At 43.4% G+C, this 16,971-nt stretch overlaps 1 protein-coding gene across 6 annotated transcripts in view; it reads right to left on the reverse strand.

Moving 5' to 3' along the window:
* The window catches only part of ANXA4 (annexin A4), a 75,861-nt gene that overhangs the window by 24,379 nt on the left and 34,511 nt on the right, over window positions 1-16,971 (reverse strand). For 3 of the 6 annotated variants that reach the window (XM_059405927.1, XM_059405926.1, XM_059405928.1), the window contains 2 exons: window positions 5,484-5,571; window positions 1,211-1,305 (listed from right to left, as the gene is read on the reverse strand). In XM_059405927.1, the coding sequence (XP_059261910.1) occupies window positions 1,211-1,305; window positions 5,484-5,571 (183 nt within the window). The remainder of the gene's footprint in view (window positions 1-1,210; window positions 1,306-5,483; window positions 5,572-16,971) is intronic. The other 3 variants (XM_059405929.1, XM_059405930.1, XM_059405931.1) reach the window with 1 other exon arrangement.

Below are 16,971 nucleotides of genomic sequence, written 5' to 3' on the forward strand. Positions count from 1 at the left end.
CAGATCAGAATAAGAAACCACTTAAGTTCAACCAAAATAAAGAAGCTGAGATATGGTTCAAGTCAGATCTCTGATGCTCACACACCTGACTGCACAGCCCCTGTATTTCAATCTCTTGTGTATATTTTTATGTCAAATCCACACACATTCTAGGAAGGAACAAACAAATTAGAGCTTAATCCTTTAATGCTGGGCATCTTAACAAACTGCGACCAGATCAGCTTCATTCTGAGGCTGACTATTCCAGGTCACACATCACATATGTGTTCACACCAATTTGTGCTCATTAAATGTCTTTGGGTCAGAGAAGTGCTTCAAATGCCCATAAGACCGTCTGAGCTATGAAGAATCCCATTCCCCACTGGGGTTCCAGCCCAAGCTCGCACGCAGGCGCCCGAGGGGATCGCCGAGCCAGCTCTGTCCCAGCTTGTACTTCAGTGCCAGCCTTCGAGCAGCAGAGGCAGTCGGAGTAAGGTCTCCTGAGTAGAAACACTTATCAATTTATCAGAGTGACTGTACTCCAGGACCTAAAACACTCATCAATGATGTTCTCTCAATGAAAAGATTCTTGCGAATCACACAGCTAGGTTTTCAGTGAGGAGGAAAGGCTGGGTGGGAGGCTCTGGTTAACTGGGTGGTTGAGAAAGTAGTTTGAAAGAGGGTCCCTGAGGGGTGCACGATTCAGACCACAAGGGGTAAGCGACCACCCTCTGAATGCGTAAGCTAAGGAAATATATACATGTTCCCAAGCACACTGGCCCCATTCTAGGATTTCAGAGGGTGTCCCTCAACTGAGGATTACCAAAGGGATGAATATTTGTGACAAATGGGTTTATGTGGAGGCGTTGGAATAGACTCTAAATCCTAGGAGAGCACCTTTAGAACAAACTAGATATAAATACTGCCTAAAAGGCAGCCTGACCAGGATCAGGGAAGCAGCGAGGGTGGAGGCGGAGTCCACAGAGGGACCAAGTCCCAGCAAGGAGCTGGATGGGACGACACCAAGAGCGCCACCAAGTGGACGGAACATGCTGAATCTAATCCCCCCCCCCCCCCCCCCCCCCAAGAACATCTTTCAACAAGGGCAAGGATGCGCTTTTGAAAACCTAGGGCCACTTCAGTAATCTAGCTGGGGAAGAGACTGCTCCCTCCTCCCTGCTCCATGACATGTTCTTCGTCAGCCCCGAGAGTCAGAGAGGCTCCGTCCTACCCTGCCGATGGTGCTCTTGTAGGCCGTCCTGATTTCCTGGCGCTGGGCTGTGTTGCGGTAGGCGAGGACGCTGATGATGGCATCTTCGTCGGTGCCTGGTGGAGAGTGGGGACAGTGAGTGAGGTGATGAGAGAGGAGTGAGAAAACAGGTTCCCCCAGCGACACTAGCGTTACCCAAACGCATACAGAGACCTTTTTAAGAAAAGAGGTCCTGGGATGCCTCAGTGGCTCAGTCGGTTAAGCGTTTACCTTTGGCTCAGGTCATGATCCCAGGATCCTGGGATCAAGTTCCACATTGGGCTCTTAGCTCAGTGGGGAGCCTGCTTCTCCCTCTGCCCCTCCTCGCACTCATGGTCCCCTCCACCCCAACAAATATATAAATAAGATCTTAAAAAAAAGAAAAAAGGTCCTTGTTCAGTAGGCTTGTCTATTTTTTCAGGAACCAGACATTAGGTTTGAGTCTTAGCCTCTCTTTTAACCAACTGTTTACCACTGAACAAAAAAGCTAACTTCTCTGAGCATCAGCTTCCTAATTCACAAATGTGAGTGATCACAGCACTTTCCTTCACAGGGCGGCTGCAAGTGTTCAATAAAACAAGGAAGTGAATTCCTTAGCACAACGCTGACTGGGATTGTGCTTCATCCCCTTTCTGCAATTCTTTTCATGTCTTTTGGTTCTCCTATATCTTCTATGTTTTTTGCTTTTCTCTCCCAGACTTTTTTAAAAAAGATTTTATTTTAAAATCGTCCAGGGGGCGGGGGCGGGGGGGGGTCTATGCTCAGCAGGGAGCCTGCTTCTTCCTCTCTCTCTGCGTGCCTCTCTGCCTACTTGTGATTTCTGTCTGTCAGATTTTATTTATCTGAGAGAAAGAGAGAGAGCAAGAGTGACAGAGGAGGAAAAGGGAGAAGCAGACTCCCTGCTTCGCAGAGAGCCCAATGCGGGGCTCAATCCCAGGACACTGAGATCATGACCTGAGCCAAAGGCAGACAGATACCTAACCAAATGAGTCACCCAGGCGCTCCTCTCCTCATTTTTAATCTTGTGATCATTTCCTTTGAGTTTTGAAAACTAGATAGTTTCAAATTTGGACTCTTAATTCACTCAGCACTCTGCAGGGTTTTTTTCCCCTTAATTTCAATATAATTAGCAAACTGTATGTATTAGTTTCAGGTGTACAATATAGTGATTCAACAATTCTGTACCTCGCTGAGCGTTCATCACTAATGTACTCGATCGTCTTCACCCATTTCACTTGGCACTTGCCGGGTTTTAATGGGCTGTTCACTGCATGCACTATGCTTGGGGATCCGTATATGTGTTTCTCATTTCCAAGCAGTTCCCTGACCTGACCTCAAGCAGTTCCCTTTTGATAACTGCTGACAAATTCCCACTGGGCAACAGCCTACCAGAACTTTACGAGAATTCCACATTTTAAACATCCTAAATTTTTTAAAAAGATTTTATTTGTTTATTTGACACACAGAGAGAGATCACAAGTAGGCAGAGAGGCAGGCAGAGAGAGAGAGAGGAGGAAGCAGGCTCCCTGCTGAGCAGAGAGCCCAATGTGGGGTTCGATCCCAGGGTCCTGGGATAATGACCTGAGTTGAAGGCAGAGGCTTAACCCACTGAGCCACCCAGGCACCCCTAAACATCTGAAATTTTGTTTGCCTGTTTCTTGCAGCAACTTTTACCAGGAGGGCTTTACTCTGATTTTTTTCAAAATTGGTCCCTTGTCATGGTTAACAGCTGGAGGTTTGTGTATGTTTGGTGAGTTTTCTGCTTCCTTACTGTTTAACCTGTAGGGGGAATTGTGAGGTGACTACACAAGAGATTCTATTGGGATATTTCAGGAGAAATGAAAAAAATCTAGATTTACCATAGTTATTCTTTGTAAGATTAGAAAGCCAGAAAAGTGTGAGATGTAAAGAGGAAGCTATAGAACTTTGTTTACGTATCTTAGGGACCTACTTTCTGCTCTCCTAAAAAAAAAAAAGAAAAAGAAAAAAAAAAGAAAGAGGCGTCTATATGCAACCTTCCTGTTCTTCTTCAGAACTCTCGGGGGCGGGGGAGGATCCCACTCTGGCTTACACTTATCCGTTTCTATAAAAGGCACCATCTTTCTTTCAGTCAGTCAGTCAGGTTTGAGCCCTCAAAATAGCCTTTTTTTTTTTTTAACCTTCTCTCATCCTCCACATTCAACTTTCCTGCCAAGGCATATAAAGTCTAATTCTAAAAATCTTTTTTGCATCGGTACCCTCTTTGATTCCTACCACTTCTACTATAATCCAGGATTTTAGGGGCTTAGACACATGTAACATCTGTTAACTCATATTCTTATCTCCTAATTGGTGTTTCCCAAGTCTTGCCAGATTCATTTTCCTAAAAAGAAAAACTCTCAGAGGGCCCCTCCCCTGCTCAGGAATACACAGAGCCCCCCTGCCCCACACCATCTGCTGGATTCACTACAAGTAGAGCATTCTAGCATTTGAGACTTTCTACAATATCCCATTCATTGTTGTAAATATCCACAGGAAACGGTATCAGGCAGCCAAATTCACAGACCTAACTCTTCAATTATTGTACTTGATCCAACTGTACTGCATTCCTTTCTCCTGACCTCTTTCATTCCCAGTCTCCTGGTTTATATGTCCCTCTAGCCACCCCCAGAGTGCCATGATTGTGGCACTGTTTCCTGGCCAATGCCTTTGGGCCATCGCCCCATGCCTATGACTCTACAGGTGGCCTCCTCGGGGGCAACCTGGGCAACCCCAGGACCTCCCTTTGGTAGCAGTCAACTCCTGCTTTCTAAATATCTCCTGCTGCAAGGCACCTTTCCATGTATTTACTCTGACTCCCCTAAGCCTCAGCTAACCTGGAAAGTGGGACAATGCTCACAGCCATGCCTTTGCTCATACTGTTCCATTCACCTGAAATACATTCTCTCTTATCTCTATTGAAACAGCTTACCTTGCAAAAGTCCATCTCAAATTCTACATCCACAGAGAAGTTTTGCCTGATGCCCCCAAATAAAATGGGATCTCCTCTCTGAATCTAATGGGATCTCATTTGTGCCCCTTCTATCACTGTCATATTCTGATAGCTATTACCACACTATCGCAGTTATTTCTGTGTACGCCTTACCCATCTAGCACCCATGAACTGTCTGCTTTACATTAGTCCCCACACAGCAGAAACTGACAAGAATTGGTTGTCAAATGTCTCCTGACTTTTATTTTGAGACTTCTGAATGCCATGCGGTCCACATTCTGAATTTCAGTATTCTTGCTATATACCAAAGAAGTAGGAGAAAATGACAACAAGTGGGCCAAGCACACTTTCCATCTTATTTATGAAAAAGGGAAAAATGAGGAGAAGGACTATTGATTCAGAACAATGTTCCATTCAGAGGTGGGCAGCAGGACAGCATGGGGACTTAAACTCTAGCTCTGGAGTCACACTGTTTGGGTTTGGCCCCCTGGAATCACCTAGAATCCTGACTCTAAAACCTACTAGCTCTGCGACATTGGGCAAGTTAGCTAACCTCCCGGAATCACAACTTCACAGCAGTAAAATAAGCTGCTGTTATTGTTCTTGTCGTATTTGTTGGTAGTAACATTGGGCCTAAGTAAAATGAGCTCTTTGGGGGGGAAAAAAACTGAGAAATATGGCTTCATGATCCAATGTTTTTAACCAAAATGCAAGGGGATTATTAACAGCAGCTATGAACCAAGGACACTTCTCTGGCTAAATGTCCACCCAGGCAAGAGTGGTCAGAGTACGCCAGTGTGACTATGCCCACTGGAGGCCTTTGCCTGCCAAGTGTGACTCAGGACTCAGTTCCACTTATTATGTGACTTCACTTCACATCCATGAAATGGGCTGAAAATATCAAGAGCAATCGCTGCTTTCACTACAATGCTGGGCTACTGTGTACACACCCATTTAAATAATATTTGTGAAAGGGCTTTGTACCACACACATACAGCACTACCTGGAAAACAGATACATTTCTGGAGTTTTACATATAGATTGGTAATGTTCTCATGCAAAACAGATTAAAATGGGAGAAATCCAGAATGAGTGAATTAAATGTTAATTCTGTAAGAAAAATGAGTAAGGAATGCCCTCCCACCTAATCTGTCTTAAAAGCCAACTTGTTCCCACTGTCTTGTCTTAGAGACCTACTCATTTTTTGCCAGGGGACACAGCACCCTATGTGACTCTGTGATGCACAACATAGAAGGGCATGTTCCCCTCCAGTGGGACACTTACCAAGCCCCTTCATGGCCTTCCTCAGGGTCTGGGCATCTTCAGTGGCATTGAATGCCGAAGCAGCTTTAACGGTGCCTCCTTTGGCTGCCTGAGCACACAGAGAAAGATGTGACCGAGCGCCATCACCTCCTTCAACACCTACCATAGGACAGACACTATTCTAGCTGCTGGGGATATAGCAGTGAGCATGAGAGAGGAGACTCTCACTCCCACGAAGCTGATGCTCTAGTTCAGGAGCAGGCAGACCTAAACAGGCCAACAAATGAAGACACACTTGGTGTCCAGTGGTGGAAAGTGCTAAGGAGCAGACAGAGAGGTCCCAGAAGGGCTGCTCTGACAGTGATATTTACGCTGACATCTGAATGACATGAAGCAGCTGGCCATGAAAAGATAGGGGGCCGTGGGGTACGGGGGTGGTGGTGGTGGTAGTGGTGTCACAGGCAGAGGAAACAGCCAAGGCAAGGGCCGGAGGCTGGACCTAGCGTGTATTCCAGGAGCAGGACAGAAGCCAGAGTGGCCCAAGTTGGTGTGGGAAAGGGGGACAGTGATAAGCTAAGTTCCATTACCACCTGTGCCATAATCTTGTTCCCTGCCACCACCCCTCCCCGAGAAAGGAACTAATCAATCCCAAATCCAATCAAGCCCCTAGAGCCGAATACCAATGTACAGAAAATAGGAGAGGGAAATGTCAACCTACAGCCATAGGGTTGTAATCAGCAAATTCCAGACTGTGAGAAGCACTACTTGATGAATGATCTAGGTTCATTAAGAAATCAGTTGCAGGGGCGCCTGGGTGGCTCAGTGGGTTAAACCTCTGCTTTCAGCTCGGGCCATGATCCCAGGGTCCTGGGATCGAGACCCGCATCGGGCTCTCTGCTTAGCGGGAAGCCTGCTCCCTCCTCTCTCTCCGCCTGCCTCTCTGCCTACGTGTGATCTCTGTCTGTCAAATAAATAAATAAAATCTTAAAAAAAAAAAAAAAAAAGAAATCAGTTGCAAAGAGAATAAGAAAAGAGAGAGATGGAGGGGGGTGGGGGGAATAATAGCTTAAAAGAGATTAAAAAGGCATATCAATAATCATAATTTAAATCCTAAACCAACACTAGAAAAGTAAGTTATGAGACAACTGGAAATCTGAACACTGACTTGATATTTGATGACATTAAGGAACCAGCATTAACATTTTTAGGTATGATAATGGTACTGTGCTTATCTTTTATTTTTAAGAGTTTTAATCTTATATAGATTGAAATGGTTTGCAGATGAGAGGATAAGGTGTCTGGAATTTGCTACAAAGTAACACAAGTTGTGGGAATTAAGTGGAGATAAAGAAGAAACAATGAGTTAATAATTATTGGTAAGCACACAGTCTTAATTCTTTTTAATACTTTTTAATTCTTTTTAATACTCAGTCTACTTTCCGACATATTTATACTTTTCCATAATAAAAGTTTCAAAAAGGAAAAAGGAAAAAAGACAATCAGAGAGGTGGGCTGGGGCCAGAACAAGGCAGCCCTCACTGAGGTAAGGAGTTTAGAGTCTGTCCTAAGTGCAATCGAAAGCCACTGGCAATTATCATATGGTTTCACTTATTTGTGGAGCGTAATAAATAGCATGGAGGACAAGGGGAGATGGAGAGGAGAAGGGAGTTGAGGGAAATTGGAAGGGGAGGTGAACCATGAAAGACCATGGACTCTGAAAAACAATCTGAGGATCTTGAAGGGGTGGGGGGTGGGAGGTTGGGGGAACCAGGTGGTGGGTATTGGAAAGGGCACGGATTGCATGGAGCAATGGGTGTGGTGCAAAAACAATGAATACTGTCATGCTGAAAATAAATTTTAAAAATTAAAAAAAAAAAAAGAAAGAGCAAGCCACTGGCAGTTTAAGCAAGGGGATGAAGGGCTTGAGCTGATTTACGTGTTAAAAAGATCTCTCCGGGGCACTTGGGTGGCTCAGTGGGTTAGGCCTCTGCCTCCGTCTCAGGTCACGATCTGAGGGTCCTGGGATCGAGCCCCAGATAGGGCTTTCTGCTCAGCGGGGTGCCTGCTTCCCTCCTCTCTCTGTCTCTGCCTCTCTGCCTACTTGTGATCTCTCTGTCAAATAAATAGGTAAAATCTTAAAAAAAAAAAAAAAAAAAAGATCTCTCAAGCTGCTGAAGGGAGAGGCAGAGACCAGTTGATAATCTGGGGCAAGCCCCATGCATATGATATTAGACAAGGGTGACGTGAAACAGAAAGAAACAGGCAGACACAGCACATGTTTTGGAACAAAGGCAACAGAACTTACTAACGGACAGATATGGGAGGTAAGGAAAGAAAAGAATCAAGTGTAACTCTGGATCTCTCCCCTGAGCAGCCAAGTGCAGAGTGATGTTATTTACCTAGATGGGGAAATCTAGAGAATTACCAGTTTTGGCATCAGGGCCACAGGGGCAGTGGGGAGTGGGATTTAGAAGTTCTATTTTCAAAATGTTAAGCTTGGGATGTCCACTAAACACTCAAGTGGAGTTGTCAAAAGGACAGCTGATTATAAAATATAAGTAGAAATCAAGTCAAGACACATCACCACGTGGGTGGTATTGGATGAAATGACATAGGGAGAAAGTAGTTTAAGAACAGGGGTCGTAGGACAAGCCTGGGTCTCTCTAGTAGTAGAGGTCAAGCAGAAGAGAGTCTAGAAAGGATGATCAAGAAAGATCAGTCCTTGGGGTGCCTGGGTGGCTTAGCTGGTTAAGTGTCTGCCTTTGGCTCAGGTCATGATCCCAGAATCCTGGGATCAAACCCCACATCAGGCTCCCTGCTCAGTGGGAAGACTGCTTTCCCTCTCTCACATCCCCTCCCCCTGCTTGTGTTCTCTCTCTCTCTCAAAAAATAAAGTCTTTAAAGAAGGAAGGAAGAATGAAAGGAAGGAAGGAGGAAAGATTGGTCCTTAAAGTAAAAAGAAAAACAGGATAGCATGTTGTCCAGAGGCTAAGGAAGCAGGGAGGCATCAGTGGCTGCCAAAGGTAGTGGAAGAGGTGGACACAGAAGGGATGGTCAGATTTGGCAACGAGGTTTCTGGTGACCCTGACAAGAACTTTTATAGTGGAATGAAGGAAACTAAAACCTGACTGAGTAGGCAGAGGGGAAAATGGAAGTCATAAGGAGGAGAGAGCCACCCTAGACAATAGAGATGATGACCGGCATCACTAGAAATGATCAAATGTCTTAAATAGGTACTCTGATGTGTACAAGGGATTTGAAGTTAGTGAACGTGAGGTGAAAGACCTGTACTCTGAGAACTATAAAACACTGATAAAAGAAACTGAAGATGACACAAACAAATGGAGAGGTATTCCATGTTCATGGATTGGGAGAACAAATATTGTTAAAATGTTCACACTACCCAAATTTTAAAAATTTACCCAGATTTAATGTAATCGCTATCAAGATACCAGAACTAGAAAAAATAACGGTAGAATTTGGATGGAACCACAATAGATCCCGAATAGCCAAATCAATCTTGAAAAAAAGAATAAAACTGGAGGTATCACCATCAGATTTCAAGATATACTATAAGCTGTAGTAATCAAAACAATATGGTACTGGCACAAAAACAGACACATAGACCAATGGAACAGAAGAGAGAACCCAAAAATAAACCCATGATTTTACAGTTAATTGATCTTCAAGAAAGAATGCATGAATATACAATGGGGGAAAGTCTCTTCAACAAATGGTGTTGGGAAAACTATCCAGCTAACAATCAAAAGAATGAAACTGAGCGACTTTCTTACACCATACACAAAAATAAACTCCAAATGGACTAAAGACCTAAATGTGAGACCTGAAACCATAAAATTCCTAGAATGAAAACATAATCTCTTTGACATCAGAGGTAGAAACATTTTTCTAGATAGGTCTTAAAAGGGAAGGGAAACAAAAGCAAAATTAAACTCCTGGGACTACGCCAAAATGAAAAGTTTTTGCAGAGTGAAGGAAACTGCCAACAAAACAAAGACGGGGCGCCTGGGTGACTCAGTGGGTTAAAGCCTCTGCCTTCGGCTCAGGTCATGATCCCAGGGTCCTGGGATCAAGCCCTGCATCAGGCTCTCTGCTCAGCAAGGAGCCTGCTTCCCCCTCCCTCTCTCTGCCTGCCTCTCTGCCTATTCATGATCTCTGTCTGTCAAATAAATAAATAAAACCTTTAAACAAACAAACAAAAAACACAAAGAGACAACCCACTGAATGGGAGAAAATATTTCCAAATGATATATTCGATAAGGGGTTAAGGTCCAGAATCCATACATAATCTATTGTAGAGATAAAAATGGAGTCTCTCATGTCAAGCAATGATACAAGCGGTCAAGGTACTGAAGCTACAAAGTATCAGCAGGACCAATGTCAGCTGACTCTCCAGAACTGATAAGCAGCAGAACCAAAGGAGGTCTGCAGAGCCCCAAAACTGATTAAATCCCTTTAAAAAGGGAAGGATTTTGGCAACTGTACGTCAGATTCTTCAGACATGACTCCTCTATGTCTGAACACTTAAAAAAGGTAACTGCTGCCGAAGGCTCTCCCCATGGACCTCCAAACAGAACCGAGATCCTTCACCGCTTGAATATCAGAAGCAGTGAGTGCCGAGTGCTGACCTGGACCAGACCGAGGCCTTAGCTCAACTGTGCACCCACAGACTGACTTCATGTCTGGTTGCTTAACTTCCTACACCCTTCTGTTAACTTGTTTGTTGTATGGCTTGTCTTCTGTCCTGCTCTGCTATAGAAGAAGCCAAGTTTAATCACACATGAATTGTCACTGAGTTTGGAATCCTGAACCTGCTCTATCATTGGGATTTAACTTTGGTTTATGATTGAATAAAGCTGACACTGTGGAAAGACACAACTTGTGTGTGTGCCTTTATCGCATGCTCATAACATTTATACAACTCGACATCAAAAAAACAAATATTCTAATTAAAAATGGGCAGAAGACGTGAACAGACATTTTTCTAAGAAGCCATCTGTATGGATGGACACAAGAAGATGCTCAACATCACTCATCATTAGGGAAATGCAAATCAAAACCACAGTAAGATATCACCTCACACCTGTCATGATGGCTAAAATCAAGAATACAAGAAACAACATGGGTTGGCGAGGATGTGGAGAAAAAGGAACCCTCACTGCTGCTGGTAGGAAAGCAAACTGATGCAGCTGCTGTGGAGGACAGTATGGAGGTTCTTCAAAACAGTAAAAATAGAACTATCATATGACTCAGTAATTCCACTACTGGGTATTCCAAAGAAAGCAAAAACACTAACTCAAAAGGATACATGCACCCCTATATTTACTGTAGCATCATTCACAATAGCCCAAATATAGAATCAGCCAAAATGTCCAACCATGTAGATGAACAGATAAAGAAGTTGTGGTAGATATAATATGATGGAATATTATTCAGCCATAAAAAAAGAATGAGGGACACCTGCGTGGCTCAGTTGGTTAAGCATCTGCCTTCAGATGAGATCATGACCCAGGGTCCTGGGATCAAGTCCCACAGCCGGCTCCCTGCTCAGCAGGAGTCTGCTTTTTCCTTTTCCTCTGCTTCTCTCCCCTGCTCATGTTCAATCTCTCGCTCTCTCTCTGAAATAAATAAGCTTTAAAAATAAATAAATAATACATTAAAAAATTTTAAAAAGAATTAAATCTGGCTATTTGCAGCAACATAGATAGATCTAGAGAGTATTATGCTATATGGAATAAGTCAGTCAGAGAAATACAAATACCATAATTCACTCATATGTGGAATTTAAGAAATAAAACAAATGAACAAAGAAACTCTCTCTCTCTCTGACAAATAAATTAATAAATAAATAAATACAAACAGAAAAACAGACTCTTAACTACAGAGAACAAACTGATGGTTACCAAAGGGGAGAGGGTAGGGATGTAGGAAACAGGTAATGGGGATCAAGAGTACTTATTATGGTAAGCACCGATTAATGTAAAGAGTTGTTGAATCACTATACTGTACACCTGAAACTAATGTAACACTGTGTGTTAACAACACTGGAATTTAAGAAAATAATAAATAAAAATTAAAATGAGTGAACCTGATCCTGTCAAAATAAAAATCAAAAAATTAAAAACAACAGGAAGCAAAACATAGGCCAGTGACCAGTAGGGACAACTTCAGTTGGATTATGATTTAGAGATAATTTGCTGATTAAGATCAAGGTGCCCTGAATATTCTGAATATATTTACTGATTTATTAATACATGATTTATGTTGTGGGAAGTAGTGTAGAGAAATAAAGACAATGCAATATAAAAAAATCGGGTGCCTGGGTGGCTCAGTCAGTCAAGCATCTGCCTTCGGCTCAGGTTATGATCTCAGGGTCCTGGGATCAAGTCCCGCATCGGGATCCCTGTTAAGTGGTGAGTCTGCTTCTCCCTATTCCTCTGTGATCTCTCCTGCTTTGCTCTCTCTCAAATAAATAAAATCTAAATAAATAAATAAATAAATAAATAAATAATAGGGGTGCCTGTGTGGCTCAGTCAGTTAGGCAGCCTGCTCTGGATTTCAGCTCAAGTCATGATCTCAGGGTTCTGGGACTGAACCCCATGTCGGGCTCCAGGTCTACTTAAGAATTCTCTATCCCTCGCCCTTTGCCCCTATCCTGCTCTCACTCTCTCCCAAATAAGTAAAAAAATAAACCTTTAAAAATAGGGGCACCTGGATGGCTCAGGGGGTTAAGCCTCTGCCTTCGGCTCAGGTCATGATCTCAGGGTCCTGGGATTGAGCCCCACAACGGGCTCTCTGCTAAGCTTCTCCCTCTCTCTCTGCCTTCCTTTCTGCCTGTGATCTCTATCAAATAAATAAAAAAAAATCTTAAAAAAAAAAAAACCTTTAAAAATAAATAAACAGGGGCACCTGGGTGGCTCAGTGGGTTAAAGCCTCTGCCTTTGGCTCAGGCACCATCTCAGGGTCCTGGGATCAAGCCCCACGTTGGGCTCTCTGCTCAGCGGGGAGCCTGCTTCTTCCTCTCTCTCTGCCTATCTGTGATCTCTGGCTGTCAATTTTAAGAATAAATTCTTGAAAAAAATAAATAAACATATAAATAAGTAGATGGGGAAATTCAGTGACAGGGCATAAAACACAGAATACTAAGGTAAAGCTAGGGGGTAGGAAGGAAACCAAAATTTAGACCGTAAGGGTCTGTACAGTTTTAGCAGGAAGCCACAGGTTTCTCTGCCTGGAAGCTGAAGAGGGAATTGTAAACAGTACTGAGATTCACTGTAAGAGGAAAAGAGACCAGTTGCCCAAGAAATGCCTTGCTTTTCTTTGTACTGAGTTTACAGAGAGACAATCTGCATTACTAGAGCTTTCTGGGCTCCCTCATTTAGCCGTAGAGATAGAATCAAAATAGCTTTGGGTTGTTTTTTTAAAAAAGATTTTATTTATTCATTTGGGAGACACAGAATGAGTGACAGAGAAAGAACAAGCTGGAGGAGGCACATAGGGAGAGGGAGAAGCAGGCTCCCTGCCAAGCCGAGAGCCCAAGGCAGGACTCCATCCCAGGACCCTGGGATCATGACCCGAGCCGAAGGCAGATGCCCAACCAATTGAGCCACCCAGGTGCCTCGCTAGCTTTGATTTTAAATATATCTTCCTCTCTGTATCTGACACTGAGCATTATTATAGCCCTTCAGTCACCCATGTTTTGATATTCTGAATTCTATTTTCTTGTCTTTTTTTTAAAGATTTTATTTATTTATCAGAGAGAGAGAGAAAGAGAATGAGAGTGTGTAAACAGGCAGAGGCAGAGAGAGAGAGAAGCAGGCTACCTGCCAAGCAAGGAGCCCAATGTGGGACTCAATCCCAGGACCCTGGAATCATGACCCAAGCTGAAGGCATCGGCTTAACCGACTGAGCACCCAAGCATCCCTGTTTTTTTTGTCCTTAAAAATGACCTAATTAGTCACTAGAACTGTTCCACCTCATCTCCTTTCCCTTAGTTAATTTGTCAGGTGTCTGCCATTGTGGTGTGCATTTGATTGGCCAAGGTTGTACATGGGGAAGGATCTAAATGACTTCTTGGCATCAGAAGGTCAATGGGGTTCAGACCAAGCTGGATACCTTCCTCTGTTCATAGCTGGTGCTATGTACTTTCACAATGCTAGGGTTCACAAGCTGAGGATAAGGTAAATTTAGGTCTCAGGTCACATAGTAGGTCTGTTTCTTCTGACTTTTCTGATAATGTCCTTTTTGGCAAACGGTGCTAGGATATTACAGTGATGGGAGGAAACAGAACAGGGAGATTATATGAATTGTTGCAATGTGAGAATGGTTTTATATCTTATATAAGCCTTGGTTGAAATGTACCCATAGACTTGTGCCCACGATCCAGTAAAATCTAATATTCATGGAACGAGTTCCATCTCCTCTACATGACTCTTGGGGTCACCAACACTGTAAAGGGAATTCTACTACTGAGGGAAATTTCATCTGTGGGTCTCTGTGAAGGAGACACAGCAGGCTACAGTGCGGGGTAGTAAAGCTTAGTAGGGGGAACATGGATATTGGGAGTGGGATAGACGCAGCTTTGAATCTTGGCTTCAACCCTTTCTAGCTGGGCTGTCAATAGGGGGAGTTGCATTTTTCTCACCTGTACAAGAAGAATAATGATATCAACTCACAGACTTGGAATAACAAAGCAGATTAATGTAACAAAGCATTTAGCACAAAATCCAGCAAACAGTAAACTCCAACACAAAAATCCAAACTCAGTAGCTATCATCATCATCATCATAATCATTAACTATGACTTCAACAAGATCTCCACAATAAATGTAAGAGTGAAGATTCTTGTATCTATTTCTGATAATATCTCCTAGTGAAAGCTTATGGGGTAATGCCAAAGCAAAATCCAGAACAGAGCATTTGTACAGGTGGCAAAAGCAAAGTAGAATAGATTGAAGGCTCTCTGATGATTTAATTTCATGCAAGAATATAATATGGACCAACTAAACCATCAGAGAATTTTTATGCCTTTAGGGAAGCTCTCTAGGAAGAGACTTCGCTCACTGTGGCCCACATCAAGACCATCCAAAGGCCTCAGGCACAGAGAGTATGGGCCTTGTCAGACACAAGCCCAGGCCTTCACCTCCTAGATACTGCCAGCATCTAGCACTTAGTCATGACCTTCTATGCACTTGACAGAGAAAAGTAGAATTCCATGACAGTACCTTCCTTGGGTACTGTCACAGGTTGGACTGTAACCCCCCAAGAGATATGTTGAAGTCCTAGCCCCCAGGACTTCAGAATGTATCCTTTTTTTGGAAATAGGGTCATTAAAGATGTAATTAATCACATTAAGATGAGGTCATCCTAATAAGACAACACGTGCAGACACAGACACACAGGGAGAACACAACATGATGCTGAAGGCAGAGATTGTAGTTAAGCCTAAGACTGCCAGCAAACCCCCAGAAGCCAGGAAGAGGCAACAAGGAACCACCTACAGGTTGCAGAGAGATCCTGACCCTGCCAACACCTCGATTTTGGATTTCTGGCCTCCAGAAGAGTGAGACAACAAATTTCTATTATTTTAAGCCACCCAGTTTGTGGGACTTTGTTATGGCAGCCCTAGGACATTAATATAGCTTCTTTCATTCTTGTACTACGCATCAGTCATAATAAGCAAACTGGTGACCTGCTGTCAAAATTCCCACATGGCCTAACTCACACTATGAGACAGCTTTCTGAGGGAAATGTTTCACAAGGTTCTTTTGGAGCTTTACTGCAAAATTTTGGTCGATGCCCAGACACTGCATTCAACTTTAACACAAACTGCATTGCTGAGGGATGCTATTATGGGATTAGAATTAATATCTAACAAGACCAATCGATGGAGAGATATACAAAGATGTTTCAGCTTATCAGTTACATTCTCGTGATTCTTCCTTCCAGGAAAAAGATAAGCTCAGGAACCTTGTTCCTGGTAGTGCTATGGTAACCGTATTGATCAAATTCCAGGGTATAATGTACCATTCTCTGTTCTGGGAAGGCGGGGGATTGTGTCCCAGGAAGGCTTCTTATGGCAGCAGGCAAAGGGAACAGGGAGGACGTAGGAAAGAATAACAAAAATGAATGACTAGACAAAGGCATTATATCGCTAGTGATGAAGTATTATTCCATTATCAGAATAATCAGGAAGATAGTAAATATCAAAAGTTGGAATATGATACAATGGAATACTGTAGGTTCACAACCCCCTTGGGAGCTTTCCTGGCATCATGTGAAGCCGACCCCAGTAGGCGGAGGGCACAGGGAGATTGAAGAGAGACAGGCTGCCCCACGTCGGTAGGTGGCAATTATAATAGTGGCAAAGGGAACTCACATACCAGGCTTGTCTTGAGCAGCAGCAAGACAAACTGATCACTGGACTCAACCTCAAAATCTTAAAAGTATATAAAGATGCCCTAAATGGGCTCAGGCACATACACCATGCTGCTCTCTTCAACCCCACATCATCATCTCAGAGGGACCAGACTCTGGAGCAGGAAAGGTAAGCAGAACTCGTGTTCCAAAGACAGGGGTGGGGATGAGGAGCCTCCGATGGCCCAGGTCCAGGTAACCGGTCAGTCAGTGGTCACATCTTTTTTGATGACATTCTCCAACAAATACTCATCAGCAATTACAAAAAGCCTGAAGAACAAACTGCTGAAACTCATAGCAACATGGACAGATTGCCAAAAATATAACGCTCAGTAAAAAAAAAAGCCAGACACACAAGAGAACATACTCTATGGTCCCACTGATAGGATGTTCTAGAACAGGCAAACTAATCTATGGTAATGACAATCAGAACAGTGGTTGTATTTCTGAGGTGGAGTGGGTAGCAGGTAGAGGACTGACCTGGGAGAGGCATAAAGGAACTTCCTGGAGTGAGGAAATGTTCTATCTTGAAAAAGGAGTAGGTCACATGGCCCATAGGTTTGTCAAAACTCCTCTACCAGTAACCTTAAGAGTGGTGCATTTCACTATATATAAATTAAACATCTATTTTTAGGGGCGCCTGGGTGGCTCAGTGGGTTAAAGCCCAGGTCATGCGCCCAGGTTAAAGCTCAGGTCATGATCCCAGGGTCCTGGGATCGAGCCCTGCATCGGGCTCTCTGTTCAGCAGGGAGCCTGCTTCCTCCTCTCTCTCTGCCTGCCTCTCTGCCTACTTGTGATCTCTGCCTGTCAAATAAATAAAATCTTAAAAAAAAAAAAAAACACATCTATTTTTTAAAAATACGGTAAGTACTTGAATACAATAGCCTTTAAAACTTTTTTTTGGAGATTTTATTTATTTGAGAGAGAGAGGATGGGAGAGGGGAGGGTCAGAGGGAGAAACAGACTACCCGCCGAGCAGGGAGCCTGATGCGGAACCCAATCCAGGGACTCCAGGATTATGACCTGAGGCAAGGCAGCTGCTTAACCAGCTGAGCCATCCAGGCACCCAAAA

Source organism: Mustela nigripes, chromosome 7 (assembly GCF_022355385.1).
Source record: "Mustela nigripes isolate SB6536 chromosome 7, MUSNIG.SB6536, whole genome shotgun sequence".
NCBI lineage: Eukaryota > Metazoa > Chordata > Mammalia > Carnivora > Mustelidae > Mustela > Mustela nigripes.